Source organism: Sebastes umbrosus, chromosome 11 (assembly GCF_015220745.1).
Source record: "Sebastes umbrosus isolate fSebUmb1 chromosome 11, fSebUmb1.pri, whole genome shotgun sequence".
NCBI lineage: Eukaryota > Metazoa > Chordata > Actinopteri > Perciformes > Sebastidae > Sebastes > Sebastes umbrosus.
The window spans coordinates 19,454,696-19,472,553 of NC_051279.1; the positions used below are offsets into that span (position 1 = coordinate 19,454,696).

A 17,858-nucleotide genomic window follows, 5' to 3' on the forward strand; every position below is an offset into this window, starting at 1 on the left:
TGCGGTTTGGTGCCAGCATTGATAGTAAAACATGATTTCATAATGAACTGTAAATCATGCTCATTTCCCCCCACAGCCACATATTAAGCAGTGAGCTTGTTGCACTGTGGTGTAATTTAGAGGCTTTGGAGAGAGAAGCTGAGCTCAGTGGAGTGAAAGCATAAACACTGGTGGTACTTTCATGGCCAGTGCAGTCTGTCAGTGAGATAAAGTTTTCTCTCAGCTATATGGGAACTGTCTCCCCCCCAAGGTCTCTCCCACACCAGACTGCCAGATTCCTCCTCTACACTGGTTGCAAACACAGAGCTGGGTGGACTAAACAGGTCTCGTCTCAAACTGGTGAATTCACACTAGTGCTGCAACGATTAATTGTCCACTATTAAATGAATAGGCAACTATTTTGATAATCGATTAATACGTTTGAGAGCATTTTTCAGAATAAAAGTAATAATCCTCCGTTTCAAGCTTCTTAAATGTGAATATTTTCTGGTTTCTTTACTCCTCCATGACAGTAAACTGAATGTCTTTGAGTTGTGGACAAAACAAGACATTTGAGGACGTCATCTTAGGCTTTTAGAAACACTGATCGTCATTTTTCACTATATAGACCAAACAACTAATCCATTAATCAAGAAAATAATCGTTAGCTGCAGCCCTAATTCACACTACTATATCCAGGGTGTTATCTCCTGTTGTGGTTACTTAGCTGTAAACAGACTATGTGGGATTTTGTTATTGTACTACTTTCTTTTTCACTCCTACACCAAGGACCTTTAGTGCAGATAGCTTATTAAAACATGAAGTTTACACAGGATTTCTTCTGTCACCATGCTGTGCCAGATGCAGCAGAAGCTGTGCATACATTACCCTTACCCGTAAGAGTCATGCATTTTTAATTTAGACTGGTAGCCTGTACAGACGGTGCTCTACAGGTTTTATAGAGGTAAAATTCCCCCCTATTTTTCTTTCTTGTGTTATTGTTCCATTTTGTTTATTTATTTTGTTTTTGATTTTAAATTATGGTGATATATGTAAATGTAATACCAGTCCCGCTTCCACAAATAAAAAAAAAAAAATCACAATTCACAAACAACTCACCAGTGTAATGAAAACAGTATTTATTGGTTGGAACAGTAAGGAAAACATTTTGTAAAACTCAACAAGTACAGAATAATAAGACAGGAAAAAGATAAGTTACTCTTGGTTGTTGTGTGGAAAACAGATGCTATAATTTCCTCCTCCACTAGATGGAGATGTTGGTCAAGAACCAGCTCCAAAGTGAAGAATCGAGGACCAGTAAACAACCAAAAAACATTTCATAAATCAGGAGGAAGTATTGAAGTATGAGGAGCAAGACTGGCTGTAAACAAGAGACTTTCGCCGAACGACTTCACATTCCTCATCCTGTTTAATGGGGGTAAGAAGCAGGGATGTGAGCCACGTTGTACAGGCTGTTCGTGAGGAAACATCAGTTCATGGTTCTGAGAGTTTTCCCCTGTATATACCAGATGCTTTCTATCACCGCAGAACCGGCATCTCTACAGGCCACTGAAATGAAAAAAGAAATATTGCAGTCAAAGGGCACTGGAGCAGAGGAAAGTCATGTTCACTCGTGCACGACGGAGATTACAAGCAACACTTCTGAAAATTGTATTTCTAAAGGCATATGCAAACACTCGGGAGCAGCGGTGATTCTTAAAAGGGGCATTTTCTGGTGTTGTTGAGGGTCTGGTGATGAAGAAAGATGTTGAATGAAGAGAGGGAAAGGGGGGACGCACCAAACTCAATTCTCTACGCGACTGACTTAAGGCTAGAACACAGAACTAAAGATGAGGGCTCAAATTAATATTGCACCCAGATGAGTCTTAAGTGTCCTTGGATGACAAGCAGTGATTGGATTGCAAGCTTGGTAGCTTTTGATGGCCATGCCTGTCAGCCTCACCTGCTTTTTAATCAGTAATTACCATAGGGGTTTCTCTGGCATTTCTTAATTAAATTGGACCAAATGCAATTAAAAACCACACTCTCATTCCTTTAAAAGGGCTCTGCGGAGTCCTTGTTTAGTTCTTGCTGTTAAGAGAATAAGCGGTTGAATGGTCATAGCACCGTAGCATCTCTCGCTGATCTGTACTTGATTATTTCAGTGGTCAAATTAAGTTTGCTGTTTGCATAATAAAGGGCAAGATAGAGTTCAAGATTGAAACTTCCGCTCTAACTGGAATTGAAGGTTAAAAGCGTGAGACGAGGAGGCAAAGTTGTTATGTTATTAAAACAATTAAAGTAAGGAGTTGGGGACCGTAATGATTGGAGCATGTAGTGAAGGAGATCATTATCATGGCAGTAAATGTAGCATCTTTACCCATTACATTTACACAGAGGAAAATGCTACAGTATGCCTTTCAAACACTCACCATCTAGAAAAGTCCCCGGCGCTCCAGGAGCCAACGATCACGGACACATCGGTGGTGATTTTCCCATCTGCAGTCTTCATATCGTCTTTGGAGTTGTTGTTGTAGTTGCCACAGGCGCCGCACATTTTACCGGACAGGCTGCTGTCAATAATGACGGTGACCTCCTGTGAAATTGAATAGGTGACCCGCACGGCAGACGCCCTCTCGATGATCACAGTCCTCTCTGAGATGTGGACGGATATGTCATCCATCACTTTGTTGGGAAGAGACACTTTCCTGCCGTTTACCTGGATGACATGAAGAAAAAAAAGGGGAAAAAAGTTTCTACATAAGAACGGCTACTTTTATGATTAAACATTCAACTATTATTCCTCCTTCTCACCCAGGTCACGCGTTGGCTGTTCACTGTGACTGCAGTTTCCTTGAAGAACACGTACACGGTGGCGACAGTGGGTGATGCACCTTTGCTGCAGACCCTAACGTCCACGACCACGCGGAACCACAGCTTGGCGGCCTCGTCGCACAGTGACGCCACTTCAAACGCCCCTTGGGCTCCCATCGCTCCGGACATGCCGTCGAAGGAGGTGAGGTGGCCGACCTGGCTGACGCCGCAGTGACCCCGTTTGACGTGGCAGCCTCTGACGCCATCTCTTACGCCACACATCTCCCCGCTGGCGCAGGACAGCTTCTCACACCTCACAAGCCCAGAGGCCTGGCACAGACACTTGGACTTACAGGCTTTGTCCACAACTGCTTCGCCCACCTAGGAAAACATACATTGATGTTAAAATCATTTATCTTCCACATTGGTGAAGTTTTACATCTCTATTCATGTGTAAATAGCATGACAACATTAGAAAGTATTTAATTTTTGTCATTGTTTTGTGGTTACAGCTATGGTGTATGACAACAAAGTAAAATCTTTTTACCGTCAGATATCTGCCATTGTGCACACATCCACAATTGTCCAAGGGAACGCATTGAATGCCATCGAAAACAAAGCCGCCGTCACATTGACATCCTTCAAAACAGCTTTCAGAACAAGTAAATGGGTAAATAAAGCTGGCACAGGTCCCACCACAGGTGTCGGCACACACCTCGTAGTGACTGCGTGGAGGGCAGGAAGCAGCTACAAGAGAAGGAGACATTTGTATAAACACCTGAAATAGAAAACATCAAAACAGCTCAAATTCTGTTTTGTGTAACTCACGGCAGAAGGAGCCGCTCCTCCATGGCTGGATTTTCACTCCTTCGCTCTGGCAGGCCAAAGCGTAAGCCTGGACACTGTTACACAGAGTGTCTTTGTTGCCGTCCAACGCACAGACATCAAACACGCAATGAGACACGTATGCCGCTGGGTCTATTTTACTGTGGCAGGCTTTGAAAGGCCCATTAGGCGCACTCATAATGCCGCAGGAGTCGGCTTTTCCGTACAAGGTGGCCTTGGCCTGCTCACACACTGGACACTGGCCTCCGCAGCCCCCACACACATTGCCAGGCAGGTCCACCACCCACGCTTTCCCAAACTCATCCACGCTGTTAGTTTTTCTGCCTCCGGGAAGTCTGAAGTCATCGCCGCCGTTCTTGTTGTAGTTGCCGCAGAGACCACACATCTTTCCTTGGTATGTGGAAGGCACGATCACCTCAACATAATAAACGGTGTCATACAGGACCGTCAGTCCGAAGTCTGTCCGGACGATTATGTTGCGACCTTCCTGGGTGACTCTGAGGCGCCCGTTGTCCAGGGAGAGAGGAAGGTTTAGGAGTTCATCATCCACCTGGACGGAGGAGGAACAGAATCATTGTGAGGAAATAAATAAACATGCACGGATGTAACCACACGTGGGTTTTGGATTAAGTTGTTGAACTCACAATGACTTTCCATGACACTTTCTGCTGGATGTAAATGACATAACCGTAGACCGCCACTGCAATCGACTTGGTAACCGCGACTTTTCCATTTCCATACTTTTCATTCCCCTGAGTTACACTGAATGGCGTCAGCTGGCCTTTGTCATCATCACAAACCTTGGCCAACACATAGACGCAGGTGCCCTGGAAATCAAACCTCCGCCCATCAAAAGAAATGTAATGAGGGTCACCAGAAGCCACACACTTGCCCTGCCCCTCAGGGTGGCAGCCTTTCACTCCGTTCACAAGCTTACACGTCTCCCCTGCACGGCACTTAGCCTTTTGGCAAGACACCGCGCCGGTCTCTCCGCAGACGCACTGCTCCACACACTCGGTTTCAGGGTAGAAGACGTCTCCTTTCCTGTAGTAGTGGCCGTCGTAGGAGCAGCCGCAGTCTCTCACGGGCACGCAGGTATCCCCACTCAGCAGGTAGCCTTCGTCGCACTCGCAGGCCTCTGAGCAGACCCTGCGGCATGTGGCGAGGGAAGTTAAGCTGGCACAGGTGGCTGGGCAGCCCGTGGCGCACAAAGCGTAATGGCTGTCAGCTGGGCATACCATTGCTGTGGGTGGGATAGGATGAGAAGAGGGAGAGAGGAACAAGGTAAAAAAACAGAAATAAGAGATTTGAAATATGAAGACAAAAACATAAAAACACAACTCACGACAGAAGGTATCTGTTCTCCAGGAGTGGATGGTGATTCCTTGGCTCTGGCAGGCAGCGACATAGACTCCCACAGCTTCGCAGACTGATCCATGGTGACCATGATACTGACAGGCGTCATACACACAGTCCTCCAAGTAAGGAGCAGGGTCCACACGACTGTGACAGTCTCTGAAAGGCCCTGCCTTGTCAGCGAGAATGCCACAGTACTTCTGGGCTCGGTACACGTTCCTCTGGGAGTCTGAACAGGCCTGGCACCACGCCCCCTGGCAGACTGATGAGCAGCCGGGTGCGATGGCCACCTGCCAGCTCTCCCCCAGCTTGTCTCCATTTGCGGCGGTCTTGCCGTCCCGCATGGTCAGGTCGTCCTGAGCTTTGCCATTGTAGTTGCCGCACAGGCCGCAGACTGCGTCCTGGTAGTTGCTGGGCAGAGTGACGCTTACCGTGCTGCGCCAGTCAAAGGTCACGGTGATACCAGCGTTTGTCTCCACCACGGCCGTCCAGCCGCTGAGGAACACGACCAGCTCATTATTGTACTCCAGTGGTAACGAAACGAGCTGCCCATTGAGCTGAAGAGCAGGAAGCGAAGGAGAAATATTTTTAGGAGATTATAGATTTAATAATTCTGCAGTCCTTGCTAATCCGTTCTAATGTGCAGTTAAATCTTAGTTTAATTAAGTCTGCCTGGATCAAAATTTTAATATGCAATTAAATATATATGCAGAAGAGCGGGGATGTCAGAATTAGCACGATGACAGAAGGTATTATCATTTACTAATATGAATGAGGCTCTTTGTATTTGTCATGTGTTTATTTTTAACACTGTAACTACATGTCCTATTTCTTTTCTCTCCAAAAACACACATCAATACAATTTTTTTTTTTATCAAATCACCCATATGCTTCACATTATCCATACTTACCAGGACCTTGTAGGGGTATTCTCTGCTAATGGTGAGGGTGATGCCATATATGGAAAGCGTGACAGTCCTTGTGTAGGACACGGCCTTGCTTCCCCGGTGGTCGTTCTGCACAGTCACCTTGAACGGCACAAGCCCCGGCTGCTGCGAGCACAATCCCACCAGCTGATACACACACGTGCCCTGGAAGTTATACCTGCGGCCATCAAAACTGCGGTAGTGTGGGTCACCTGAGGCCGTGCATGTGGCGTGACTGATGGGTCGGCAGGCGCGCTCTCCATCCACCACGCTGCACGTCTCCTTGGCTGTGCAGGAAGCCTCGCGGCATACCACCATGCCCAGGGTCGTGTCACACTCGCATAGGCGATGGCAATCCTCGTCAGCCCAAAAGCGCTGGCCTGGCTTGTAGTAACGGCCCTGATAGGAGCAGCCGCACGTTTTGGCAGGCACGCAGACACCGGCGCTGAGGACGTAACCCTTATCGCACACACAGGTCTCCACACAGGTGCCGGTGCAGGTCTTCTTTTGCTCGGGGAACGGGCAGGACGCCTGGCACGGGCTGGCACAGTCTTCGTAGTGGCTGTGACGCTGACAGGTCATCGCTGGATAGAAATTACATTGAAACCAAAGAATGAAAAACTTAAATGATTGAAATCTTTGATTAAAATGAGCAAATGAGATTCTCATTGATACTCACGGCAGCCAAACTTTTTCCTCCAGTCCTTGATTATTATGCCTTCATCACGACACTGCTGACTGTAGGAGGCCAATGCCTGGCACAGCATCTTTTTGTCTCCCTTATTCAAACACATATCATACACGCAGTTGTTCATGAAGGCCTCTGGGTCCAGCTTTCCGTGACACTTCTTGAACACGTTATTGGTCTTGGCTACGAGGCCCCCACAGAAAGCCTCAGTCTTATAGAGCTTCTGCTGGTTACCGTCACAGGTGGGACAGTTTTTCTTACACGTGTCCCAGCAAGGATGGTCCTTGTCCTGGTCGGGCGTTTGCCAGCTCTTGCCCCACTCTATCACTGAGGGGACGGCTTTGCCGGCTGGATTCTGGAGCTCATCGCGGTTGTTGCCGTTGAAGTTGCCGCATAGACCACAGACAAGGCCGTAGTAGCTGCTGGGCAGCTTGATGACCAGCTCCCAGTTCCAGTCGTAGGACACAACCAGGCCAAAGTTTGTCTCCACCACGGCAGTGTGACCACGCTGGAACACTGACACCTCACCCTCGCCCTCATCAAGTCGTACAGGAAGATTCAACAGCTCCCCGTCCACCTGAAAGGGAATGGATCAGAACAATATATGTTCACACTGAAATACTACAGGTCAAACATCACACAAGAAACTAAAATCTTACCGTGACTCGACCGACTTGGTTCTTGCGGAGGGTGATGGTGTATCCGTACACAGACACATCGACCTCCCTGACGTAAGACACAGCTGTGTTTCCCCGGTTATCGTTCCTCTCAGTGACCGAGAACGGCACCAGACCGTCCAGATTCCCGCAGGTCTTGGAGATGACATACTTGCAGGTGCCTTGGAAGTTAAAGTTGTAGCCATCAAATGTGTGGTAGTGGGGGTCGCCCCAGGCCCAGCATTTGCCAGTGTACTCGGGGACGCACACAGCTTCACCCTTCTCAACACGACACTTCTCTTTGACCCGACACTTGGCGTCTTTGCAGGGATCTACACAAGAAAAACAGAGAGAGAGAGAAACATTAATAGGAAAATTGCAATTTAACTCAAACTAATTTAAAACTGTGTACATTTTTACTCAGTTAATTTGAGACACTTCGGGTAAAAACATTGTTTTTTGTGCACTGGTCAATTTTAAGATTTTGGGTTATTTTGCTTCCATAACATGTATTCTTTCCAAAATACACATTGAGGTGTTTATTTTACTACACTTTGTCTATTTGCATCTGTAGATTTCTCCGAAATTCACCAAAAGTTAGCATTAGATAATGTCTCATTTGCATATTTAAACATAACATTTCAGAAACTTGTAGCACAAAAGAATTGTCTTAATGTAAGTAATCAACTGAGGAAGTTTTATGGTGATATCTATTAGTTACATTTTTTTCACCTGTAGTGTCTTGCAAAATGTAGGTAATTTTACAACACATATCTTTAAAGGACGTGAGTTTGTTCTCATACTATAAGGCAGAAATATTCACTTAACATACACCAGGCTTTCCAGTTTCATTCGTATCTATATTCTGAAGGTTTTTACAGAGGGGTTTGTTCATATATCATTCATAGCCTGATTTATATCACATTTTATTTCTAAAAAAAATATTTTTATGGCTGCTGAGAGTATCTTATTTCTCAAGTGATAAAGAGAGATATCCAAAGTACCCTCTGTAAAAACCTTTGACTCTAATATGTCAACAAAATGAAACAAGAATTTTGAACCTGGCTTTATCCAGTGTTCAGATTTCTGTTCTGGAAATGTGTGCAAATTAGCACATATTTGATAAGATAATGCTTCAACAAAGTAATCAACTGGGGAAGTTTCATGACTATCTATTGGTTAAAACTTTAACCCTATTCATCTGTAGTGTCTCCCCTTGATAAGTTAAGACTAGATCAATACATATGCAGTATTTGTGTCTTGCCTGTGTTGTAGCACGCCCTGATTCCTTTCTTGACCATGCACTTGGTGCTTTTAGGGCAGGAATGCTTTTCACAGCGGAGGCCTGACTCTGGATTACAGGTGCACTTTGTGTTACAGTCTTCCTCATACACCACCTCACCAGGCTGGGGACATAGAGCAGGTTCATTACAGAGGGGGAAATAATACACTGAAGAAAAGACAGGTTATAGAGTATTTCAATCTTATCAACCATTCCACAAATTTAGACAATCTGCTAATTAAGTCTCAGGAGAAACCCTCAGCGCACATATCTGAGATCAGACTGGCTCATGTCCAACACTATAGAAAAAGCAACTTAATTGCCGTCTCAGCAGTAATGCTGCTACGGGTATCTGCTTAAGCCACTTTGACACTAAAAAGCTATAATTTGTGCATTATTGACGGAATAGCCTTTTTTTTGTACAGACAGCAGTGTTGAATTGTACCTTGTACGTTTTCCCGTTGTCATAGCAGCCACAATCAGTCTCTTGAACACACGAATGTCCATTGAATAAGAAGCCAGTATCACATTCACAGCCTTCTGTACAGCTGGTGGAGCACTGTACGATCTCTGTGAGGCCTGCGCAGGATGCAGAGCAGGCGTCGGCACACACCTCATAGTGACTGTGGGCTGGGCATTTCATGGCTGGAATAAATGATCATAAACATGGATTAGAGAGGAGCCTGTTCTTATATTTAATAAGCATTAATACAGTATGGCAGATGAGAATAAGAGGTTGATTTGTGGGAAAACCAAAAAAGTGAATTCCTTTGTCACTTACGACAGAATGAAGACGTCCTCCAGTTTTTGACGTCCACTCCTGCCATGTGGCAGTTGAAGGCGTAGGCTGCTACGCTGTTACACAGCACCTTCCCGTCGCCGTTGGAAGCGCACACATCAAACACGCAGTCAGCAAAGTACGGCTGTGGGTCCAGTTTACTGTGGCAGGCTGCAAAAGGACCAGTGGGTGCTGTAACAATGCCGCAGTAAGTGGACTTAGAAAACACAGCCTTGCGAGCTGGGTCGCAAACGGGACAGTTATTCCCTTCGCAGCCATTCTCACACACCACATTGGGGATGGTGACCTTCCATGATTTTCCAAACACGTTCACGTTGTTGGAGACCTGACGGTTGGGCATTTGGAAGTCGTCTTTTTTGTCACCGTTGTAGTTGCCACACAGGCCGCAGACCTTGTCACGGTAGTTACCAGGTACTGTGACCGTCACGTGATAGACCAGGTCATAGGTGACGCGCAGACCGAAATCTGTTTCAATAACATAATGAAGGCCTTCTTGGTAGACCTGCACTGCTCCATCATTAAGATTCACAGGAACGTAGTTAAACACTCCATTTACCTAAAAGAAAAGGCCTTATTTAAAGAACTACGGATGATGTTGAAATATTTATGTCAAAGATATAAGCACAGCATTTCCCTGTATATCAAATTGTTTCTCACCAAGACTCCAAACATGTCCATCCTCATGATGAGAGTGAAGCCATAGACCTCCACGGCAACCAGCTTGGTGACGGACACCACTTTTCTCGTCACCTGTTCCCACCGCACGTTCTCCACCTGGACAGAGAAGGCCACCAGGTGGGTGCCGTCCAGCCCGCAGCTCTTGGAGAGCGTGTAGGTGCAGGTGCCCTGGAAATCAAATGTTCGCCCGTCAAAAGAGCGGTAATGGGGGTCACCGGAAGCGTGGCACACACCCTTACCAACAGGGTGGCATTTCTGGACGCCGTTCTCCACTTTACACTTCTCATTAGGGCCACATGTGAACTTCTTGCACTCAACCTGAGAAAAAACAGTTGAGAAACAATATATATTAAACATCCAACAAGTGAGTTTCCATCCTGTAAGTTCACACTGATCAGTATCTAATCGTTACCTCTCCATCTTGTGTGCACTTGCACTCCTCCTGACACTGCCCGTTGGGATAAAACACTTGGCCGATGTGGTAGTAGCGCTCATTGTGGACGCAGCCGCACTGCGAGAAGGGAACACAGTGATCTCCGCTGAGGATGTACCCTTCGTCACAGGTACAGCCCTCCTCACACTGAGCTTGGCAACCCTGAGGAGGGGCCAGACTCTGGCAAGTGGCGTCACACCCGGTTTCACAAATTTCGTAGTGGCTGTGGACTGAACATTTCACCGCTGTGCACAAGGGATGAAAAAGACAATGTGACATTTTAATGTGGAATGCAGATTACAAATGTAAGCAATGATTACAAAACAATATCAAATCCCAGAAAAGGAAAAAAAACACACTGATGTATACATAGAAACAGGAGCAGGAAAGAAACTAAATAGATTTGTTATGTCGTTTCATTTTTTTTCATTATTGTTATACTTTCTAAATGATGCCTTTTGAGTATATGATTTTATTAAAATGAATGCATGTCTCACCACAGAACTGCTTGGTTCTCCAGCTGTACACCTTGGCCCCCACAGCTTGGCAGGCAGATGTGTATGATGTAATAGCCTGACACAGCACATCCTTTCTGCCCTTATACAAGCATACATCATAAACACAGTCTTCAAAGTAGCCAGCTGGGTCCACCTTGGCATGGCAATCACGGAACGGCCCTTTGGGGTCCGTCAACATGCCGCAGAAATCTCTTTTTTCATATTGTGCCTTCTGGGTAATGTCACAATCGGGACACACCCCTTTGCAGCCTTCGACACACCCTGGGATCTCTGCCACTCGCCAGCTGATGCCGAAATTTTCTGGCGAGACAGGTTTGTTGCCATCCTTTGGGATCAGGTCGTCCTGGGGTTTGCCGTTGTAGTTGCCACAGAGGCCGCAAACGGCTCCCATGTAGTTGCTTGGCAAAGTTACATACACGGCACTTTCCCAGTTGAAGGATACTTTGAGGCCGAAGTCTGTGGTGACCACGGCGGCCCAGCCGCTCTTATACACAGATACCTTTCCTCCATCCAGTTTGATTGGCAGGTTGAGCAGCTCATCATTCACCTGTAAAAGAACACACACTTGTATTTATATACAGAGACTGAATATTAAAAATTATATTACATTATAGTAGAGTTCTTACCATAATCATGCCCCTGTGTGTCCTTGTAATGACAATGGTGAGGGAGTACACCTTGATCTCCACTAACTTGGTGTAGGAGACCACCTTGTTGCCCCGGTTATCATTCTGCACCAGCACTTCAAAGGGCACCAACTCTGGGTCCTTGGAGCAGAGCGCAGCCAGTTTGTACACACATGTGCCCTGGAAGTTAAACTTCCTCTTGTCAAAGGTCACATAGTGGGGGTCACCTGTGGCCTGGCAGGTGCTGTGGGAGACCGCGTGGCACTTTCTTATGCCTTCAACCACCTTGCACTGCTGCCCCGCCCCGCAGCCTTTATCCTGGCACTCCACGCGTCTGCTTCCAGCGACACATTTACACCTGCGCCGACAGCCCTGGTCAGCCCAGAATGACTCCCCGGCAGGGATGCTCCGACCCTCATAGATGCAACCACACTTGGCGGCAGGCACACACTGACCTCCGCTCAGAACGAAGCCTGCATTGCAGGTGCAGGTCTGCACACATGGGCGTTTGCATTTGGAGGGAGCGTTGGGGTCAGAACAAGTGGCAGGACAGGCATTGCCACACAGCTCATAGTGGCTATTGGCATGACATTTAGCAGCTTTAGGGAGAAGAAAGAGTATGGAGAGTGAGAAATAAAAGCAAAGAAAAAAACTGTATGTTCATTTGAGGATTTATTTAGATAGCGTTACTTACGACATCGTGCCATCTTCCTCCAATCCTGAACCTGGATCCCAGCAATCTGGCAAGCCTCAGCGTAAGCCTCCAGCGCCCTGCAGAGGAAATGTCGGAGGCCGCCTCCCATGCATACATCATATTTACAGTTCTCCAGGTACGCTTGCGGGTCAATGGCGGCGTGACATTTGCTGAATGGCCCATTTATTATTACCGTGATGAGCCCACAAAACATGTCGCCCTCCCACTTCTTCATCAGGTCGTGTTCACAGCGCTCACACCCACCCACACAGTCGTCTATGCACAGAGCGCCTTCCACCAGCCCCGGCACCTTCCAGCTGCTCCCGAAGGCCACGGCCCCACCCGCCTGGCTGCCGGAGGGCGTGGTGAAGTCATCACTGGGGTTGTCATTGAAGTTGCCACAGAGACCACAAGTCTTACCAGCGTAACTGCCGGACAGAGTGACCACGAGAGAGTGTTCCCAGTCGTAACTGACAGTCAGGCCAAAATTAGTCTCAATGACCACAGAGCGACCGCTCTGAAATATCACCAGCTTGCCGTTGTTCAAGATTACAGGCAAACTCCACAGACTGTTGTCAATCTGCATGTAAGAAAATAGAAAACATGTTAAGAAGATATTACAGTCATAATCTATTTATCTAAATTGAAACACTTTATAATAACCATCATTAATACATGGTAAATTGATAGTTAATTAAGCTTTAGTTAATAGTTATTTTACTGTCAAACAATGAAGTTAAGAAATACTTTGTAAAGCATCTATAAACAATATTTAGATACAGTTAAAGGTTAATAATTGTTTTTTGGTCCATCTATCTATGTAATGTATATACATGTTTTACAAACAATTTCTTAGAGGTTCATAAAGATCATTTAATAATCATTAAAAAATACTTCATGTAGTTTATAAAAATGTTATGTGTGCAACAATAAACTGTTATTAATAGTTTACTAATAAATCAGAATGCAATTGTTATAGTCTCTTATCAGCTATGATACAATATATAATGTATTAATAATTATTTCATATTAAACAAACTAATGATTAGTGATTATAGCATTACTAATAATTATTAAATATCATTGTTAACTGTAAAATAACTTAACTAAAGTTTAATTAACTATGAATTTACCATTTGTTAATGATAATTATAATAAAGTGTTGCCGATGGGTTTTAATGTGTCACACCAATAAATAATTAAAACTAATATTCATAATAAATTGAAGTCAAGAAAATATTTAAAATATGTATATTTGAAAGAATAACAGAAATAGGAAGCCTTACCCTGACACGACCTGTCTCAGAGCGAACCACTGTGATGGTGTCGCCAAACACCTTCACTGTTACCACGGCAACATACGACACCCTGAGGCTTCCTCTGTTCTCATTTTGGGCGAGGACCTCAAAGGCTGGGAGCTGATCATTCTTCTCGCAGTTTTTAGCGATAACGTATGTGCAGGTGCCCATGAAGTTATAGTGTCGCCCGTCGAAGGTGCGGTAGTGGGGATCTCCCTTCGCCCAGCAGGTGCCCGGCTTCTTTTCCACTGCTTTGGGGACACAGGAGGGATACCCACCCTTCACTTCACACACCTCGTTGGCACTGCAGGTGATACTGCTGCAGGACAGAGATCCACTTCCTGGAAAACCATAAATAATATATAATTAATGCCCACATCAATATAGCACAACATATTTTATCTCTCCAGTCAATATACTGTAACATTTTTTTTTCCTTCAACAGCTACGTATGTGCACCTTACCTGGCTGTACACATTGTCCTGGAGCACCGTAACCATTCATCTGGCTGACTCCGATACTGTAGAGAGCAAAGCGGGCACCAGAGCTGGACACAGTGTGTCTATTGTTGCCAGGGTTTTGTTTGTAGGACATCTCCGCCCAAGAGAACTCTGTCCCTCCGACCTTTTTCCACTGGACATCGCGGGGCAGGTTTGTACCATCGATACGCAGCTCTGCCATCGCATTGGTCGGCGCCACAATCAGGGCTTTGTTCTGAAAGCCTTCTAGAGCCTCGAGCGAGTACGAGGAGCAGAAACGGTCCGTGGGCAGGATGGTCATCAAGAACGGGTCGTAGAATTGGGACCAGCTCCGTGTGACGCCGTTGAAGAGCAGCAGGACCTGGATGCCGTGATCAGCCTGAATGGACAGTGTTTCAGGGTTGTGGTAGTTGATCTCCACTGTCTGCCCCCTGATCATATTCAAAACATCTTTGCGGTTGCCGTGTTGGACAGTTACTCTGGTGGGCTGGGAGGCCTGGATGAAGACGCTGTCGAATCTCTTCTGGAAGGTCAGGGGAGGCACGATGAAGCTGGATCCCCACCTGTTAACCGGCAGCAGCTGCTCGTATACATGGTTACATTTGGAGAACTTCCAGGTGCATGAGTGACCCGTGACAACAGCAACAGGGTGCTGGGAGGCCACTCTGGTACCAGAGAGCTCATACACGCTCTGGAGCTGGACACTCTCGTACGGCTTGAGATCTATCACCATTTGGCCACCCTTGTAGACACGACCCTGGAACTTGATGGCGCCATGTGGGAAAACCTCCACTTTGTTGCTCTCTTTTCCATTTGTCACAGCAAACTCTTTGTAGGAGCCATAGGGGGACCCGTGAGGCGTGAAGATGAAATATTCTGTACCCCATTCAGTGATGGGATACACCACAGAGATGTCTGCTGTGTACAGCTTGAAGTTGAAGGAGGTCACGGTCACATCTGCTGAGGCTTCGATGCGCACCGTGTTGGGAGACTTCGTGCTGCCGTACATCTCAACACCAGTAGGGAGAGTGACGGTGACCGTTTCTCCAGCATTTAGAGTTTTCTCTTGCTTGAAGTTTAAGGGAGGCACGTGCACTGTCACTTTAGCATTGGCCTGAACAGCGGTGATGTATAGCTGATAGCGAGGACTGCCGTAGTTTGCAGCATAATTCTGCATGAATGACAGGGCGAACTCCCTCCCTGCCCATCCAGCGTTGGATGGACCTTGGAGGAAAAGGCAGAAAAACTTTTTTTTTGCTACCTAAAATGAAATAGTCAGGTACAAAACTGTGCCTCACAATTTTTGTGTCTGAAGAAAACATGTCAAAAAATTAGAGAATGAATGAGACTATTTGTGCCAAGGCAATCAAAGGATTCACAAACTGGCAATACAAAACTTGGCTTGAGACTTCTTGGATCGCATACACAGTACAAAGAAACAATATGACACCAAAGAGAAAGTGACTAAAAAAAAAATACCTTCATTTCAAAGTTAAACAGCAAGGATGAATGCTATTCTATAATGGATGGATGGCTTTTTTTCCCCTCCTTGATAACCATTGTGAGAGATTTAGGCTGAGGAATAGTCACTTGACTGCTTCTCAGCAGCACTCAATAAGTCACTTGCGCAGACAATATAATTGCATAATGGAAATATTATCAATATCTGTGCCTTTGCTGTGAAAAGAACATTTTCTGGGCTCAGCCAGGGCCTGGGGGACTTAGATTACACTCCTGTTTCACCCATTCAGTATAATAGTTCCAACTCAATAGCAGCTGAAAGTAAATGCTATTCCCAACAAAAGCAAATTTCAATTTAGATGGCTATCCTTTATGTGCCGCTTTCTCGAAATTCTTCACCTGTTTAACATTCTGCTTCATTCACACAAGCACCTGGTATGGCCGCACAACAATGCTCTCAACTGATGGGGGTCGACAAGCTGAATGAAGTGCTTCAAATTGAGCGATCACTTGGCTACAATGTCCTACTGGGGAATTCTGCAACAAGGTTTCAGGAATGCTGCCGTGATTGATTAATTGAGCTAAGCCACGTTTAGTCAGATGTAAGTTTTTAAATGGTGGGCAGGCTTTTTGATAGATATTAAGAAAAAAATTCCAGAAGAAGACAAGCACAGATGTATCACATTTAAATGAAAATGAGTAACATTCAAGTGGCACAGTCAAAAAATAAATAAATAAATTGAATATAAGAAAAATGACTTACAGCTCAGTAAAGCCCCCAAAGCACAAAGCAGCAACAGCATGCCCATGGCTGCAAAACAGACAAAATGGTTTTAGTTACAGAAGTATTTAAAGTTAACATTATTTGAATAATATAATTGCATTTATTTCATAATCTCAGCATGAATAGCGCTTACCTTGCGTGAATGACACATTTTTTTACAGTCCCATCCTTTTATATGTTCTGACGGACAAAAACGCAACCAATAAAAAATCTAGCTACGACTTTGAAAAACAATGCCCATCCTCTAAAACAAATTAAGGCAGAACTTTGCACCGACTTGCAGGTCCTGCTGTATGTTTACATAGGTGTGAGGTCTAATACCAACTACATGTGTTTGATGAATTATTTATCTTTTGCCTCAGTAACAACCATAAACCTTCTGTTATTTGGAATCTGACAACACCAGGCAGATATAGGTCCAGTCGATCATTTGTCCACATTCAGCTGTCACTGTATATTCTGGTGTAACCAAATAATATTATCCATTTTAGAGTGGGCAAGGCAAAAATGTGATAAGAGCAATATAACAACTTACCTTCAAAGTTACCCAAGAGTCTCTGAGACACCCAGAAGTCTAGTTTGATAATAGGGCTAGGTTTGGAAGAATAAAAATAATAAAGGATATTTGTATCATATTGATGTCTCACATCACAGAATATATGCATTTCTAAATGGTGGTGTCTTCTAGTAAGATCACAATTTTTTTATTAAAGATTTTCAAAGTAGAAAAAAAATAAATCAGCTTTGATGCATTTACATTTCAGCAAGTGCAAAATATAAATGTTACAGTGACATTTTGTAAAAATGTGACATGTTCATTTCCTCTCTGTATCCTTAATTTGTTTGCTTTTAATGTTCTTCAGCTTCTTATCTTTTGTGTCATTTATCAAAAGGTGTCACACGACCTATTGTGCATTTCATTGCTAGCACATAAGCCGTACTCAATGCAAAAATCACAATTTCTTCCAGTGTTTATATTGTGTCCTTTAAGCCAGTTCATGCTTCTAAATAAAGACGTGTCCCTTGTAATGCTTGCAAAATGGGTGGATAATCCCATGGAACTGATCAATCAAATCTCAATTAAACTAACATTTATGCGGAGTGGGAGTAGTTGGGCTTAACGGGCGGTTGCTGTTGGTTTTGTGTGTCACTCAAGACTGACCTCACAGTGGAGGGCGCTACAATCATTTGTGATAGAGGACAAGGTAAATATATAACTTTGCCCTCAAAAGTTTGCTTTGGATTAAATAGTAAATACAACAACGATAAAAACCCTCAAATATTTAATTAGGGCTCATTTGGTCAGAAGCTCTTGGGCAGGGCAACAGCACGCCTGGTTTAGTTACTGTACACATTGTGGATTTAGATAAAAAGGTGTGCCCTCATTGCTTTTTTTTATTGGAACCTAATCAACATTGGCCAGAGATGACTTTATGTAAAAAGGGTGTATGGGCCCAACTGATAAGAGTGCTGCCAGTATTGAGTAAAATGCATGAGAAGGGCATAGAGAGTAAATGACAGACTATATACAAAGTTGTTTC

General features: G+C 44.8%; 1 protein-coding gene across 3 annotated transcripts; it reads right to left on the reverse strand.

Annotated features, from left to right (window-relative positions):
* Nucleotides 1–1,098: 1,098 nt before the first annotated feature.
* On the reverse strand, nucleotides 1,099–17,704 carry LOC119496593 (IgGFc-binding protein). Of its 3 annotated transcripts, XM_037783999.1 has the most exons (22): nucleotides 16,451–17,704; nucleotides 16,297–16,344; nucleotides 14,058–15,296; nucleotides 13,582–13,934; nucleotides 12,296–12,875; nucleotides 11,602–12,200; nucleotides 10,955–11,522; nucleotides 10,437–10,702; nucleotides 10,004–10,342; nucleotides 9,329–9,902; nucleotides 8,993–9,192; nucleotides 8,530–8,671; nucleotides 7,269–7,597; nucleotides 6,601–7,186; nucleotides 5,907–6,505; nucleotides 4,985–5,552; nucleotides 4,284–4,882; nucleotides 3,622–4,189; nucleotides 3,341–3,540; nucleotides 2,794–3,174; nucleotides 2,412–2,698; nucleotides 1,099–1,548 (listed from the first exon to the last, which is right to left on the reverse strand). In XM_037783999.1, exons 2-22 carry the CDS (start codon nucleotides 16,340–16,342, stop codon nucleotides 1,539–1,541), a joined length of 9,033 nt encoding a protein of 3,010 aa, XP_037639927.1. In that variant the 5' UTR covers nucleotides 16,343–16,344; nucleotides 16,451–17,704; the 3' UTR covers nucleotides 1,099–1,538. The 3 variants fall into 3 exon arrangements, with proteins under 3 accessions (XP_037639927.1, XP_037639926.1, XP_037639928.1); XM_037783998.1 differs by having other exon boundaries at nucleotides 16,297–17,704; XM_037784000.1 differs by lacking the exons at nucleotides 1,099–1,548; nucleotides 2,412–2,698; nucleotides 2,794–3,174; nucleotides 3,341–3,540; nucleotides 3,622–4,189 and having other exon boundaries at nucleotides 4,291–4,466; nucleotides 4,577–4,882; nucleotides 16,297–17,704.
* Nucleotides 17,705–17,858: the final 154 nt, after the last annotated feature.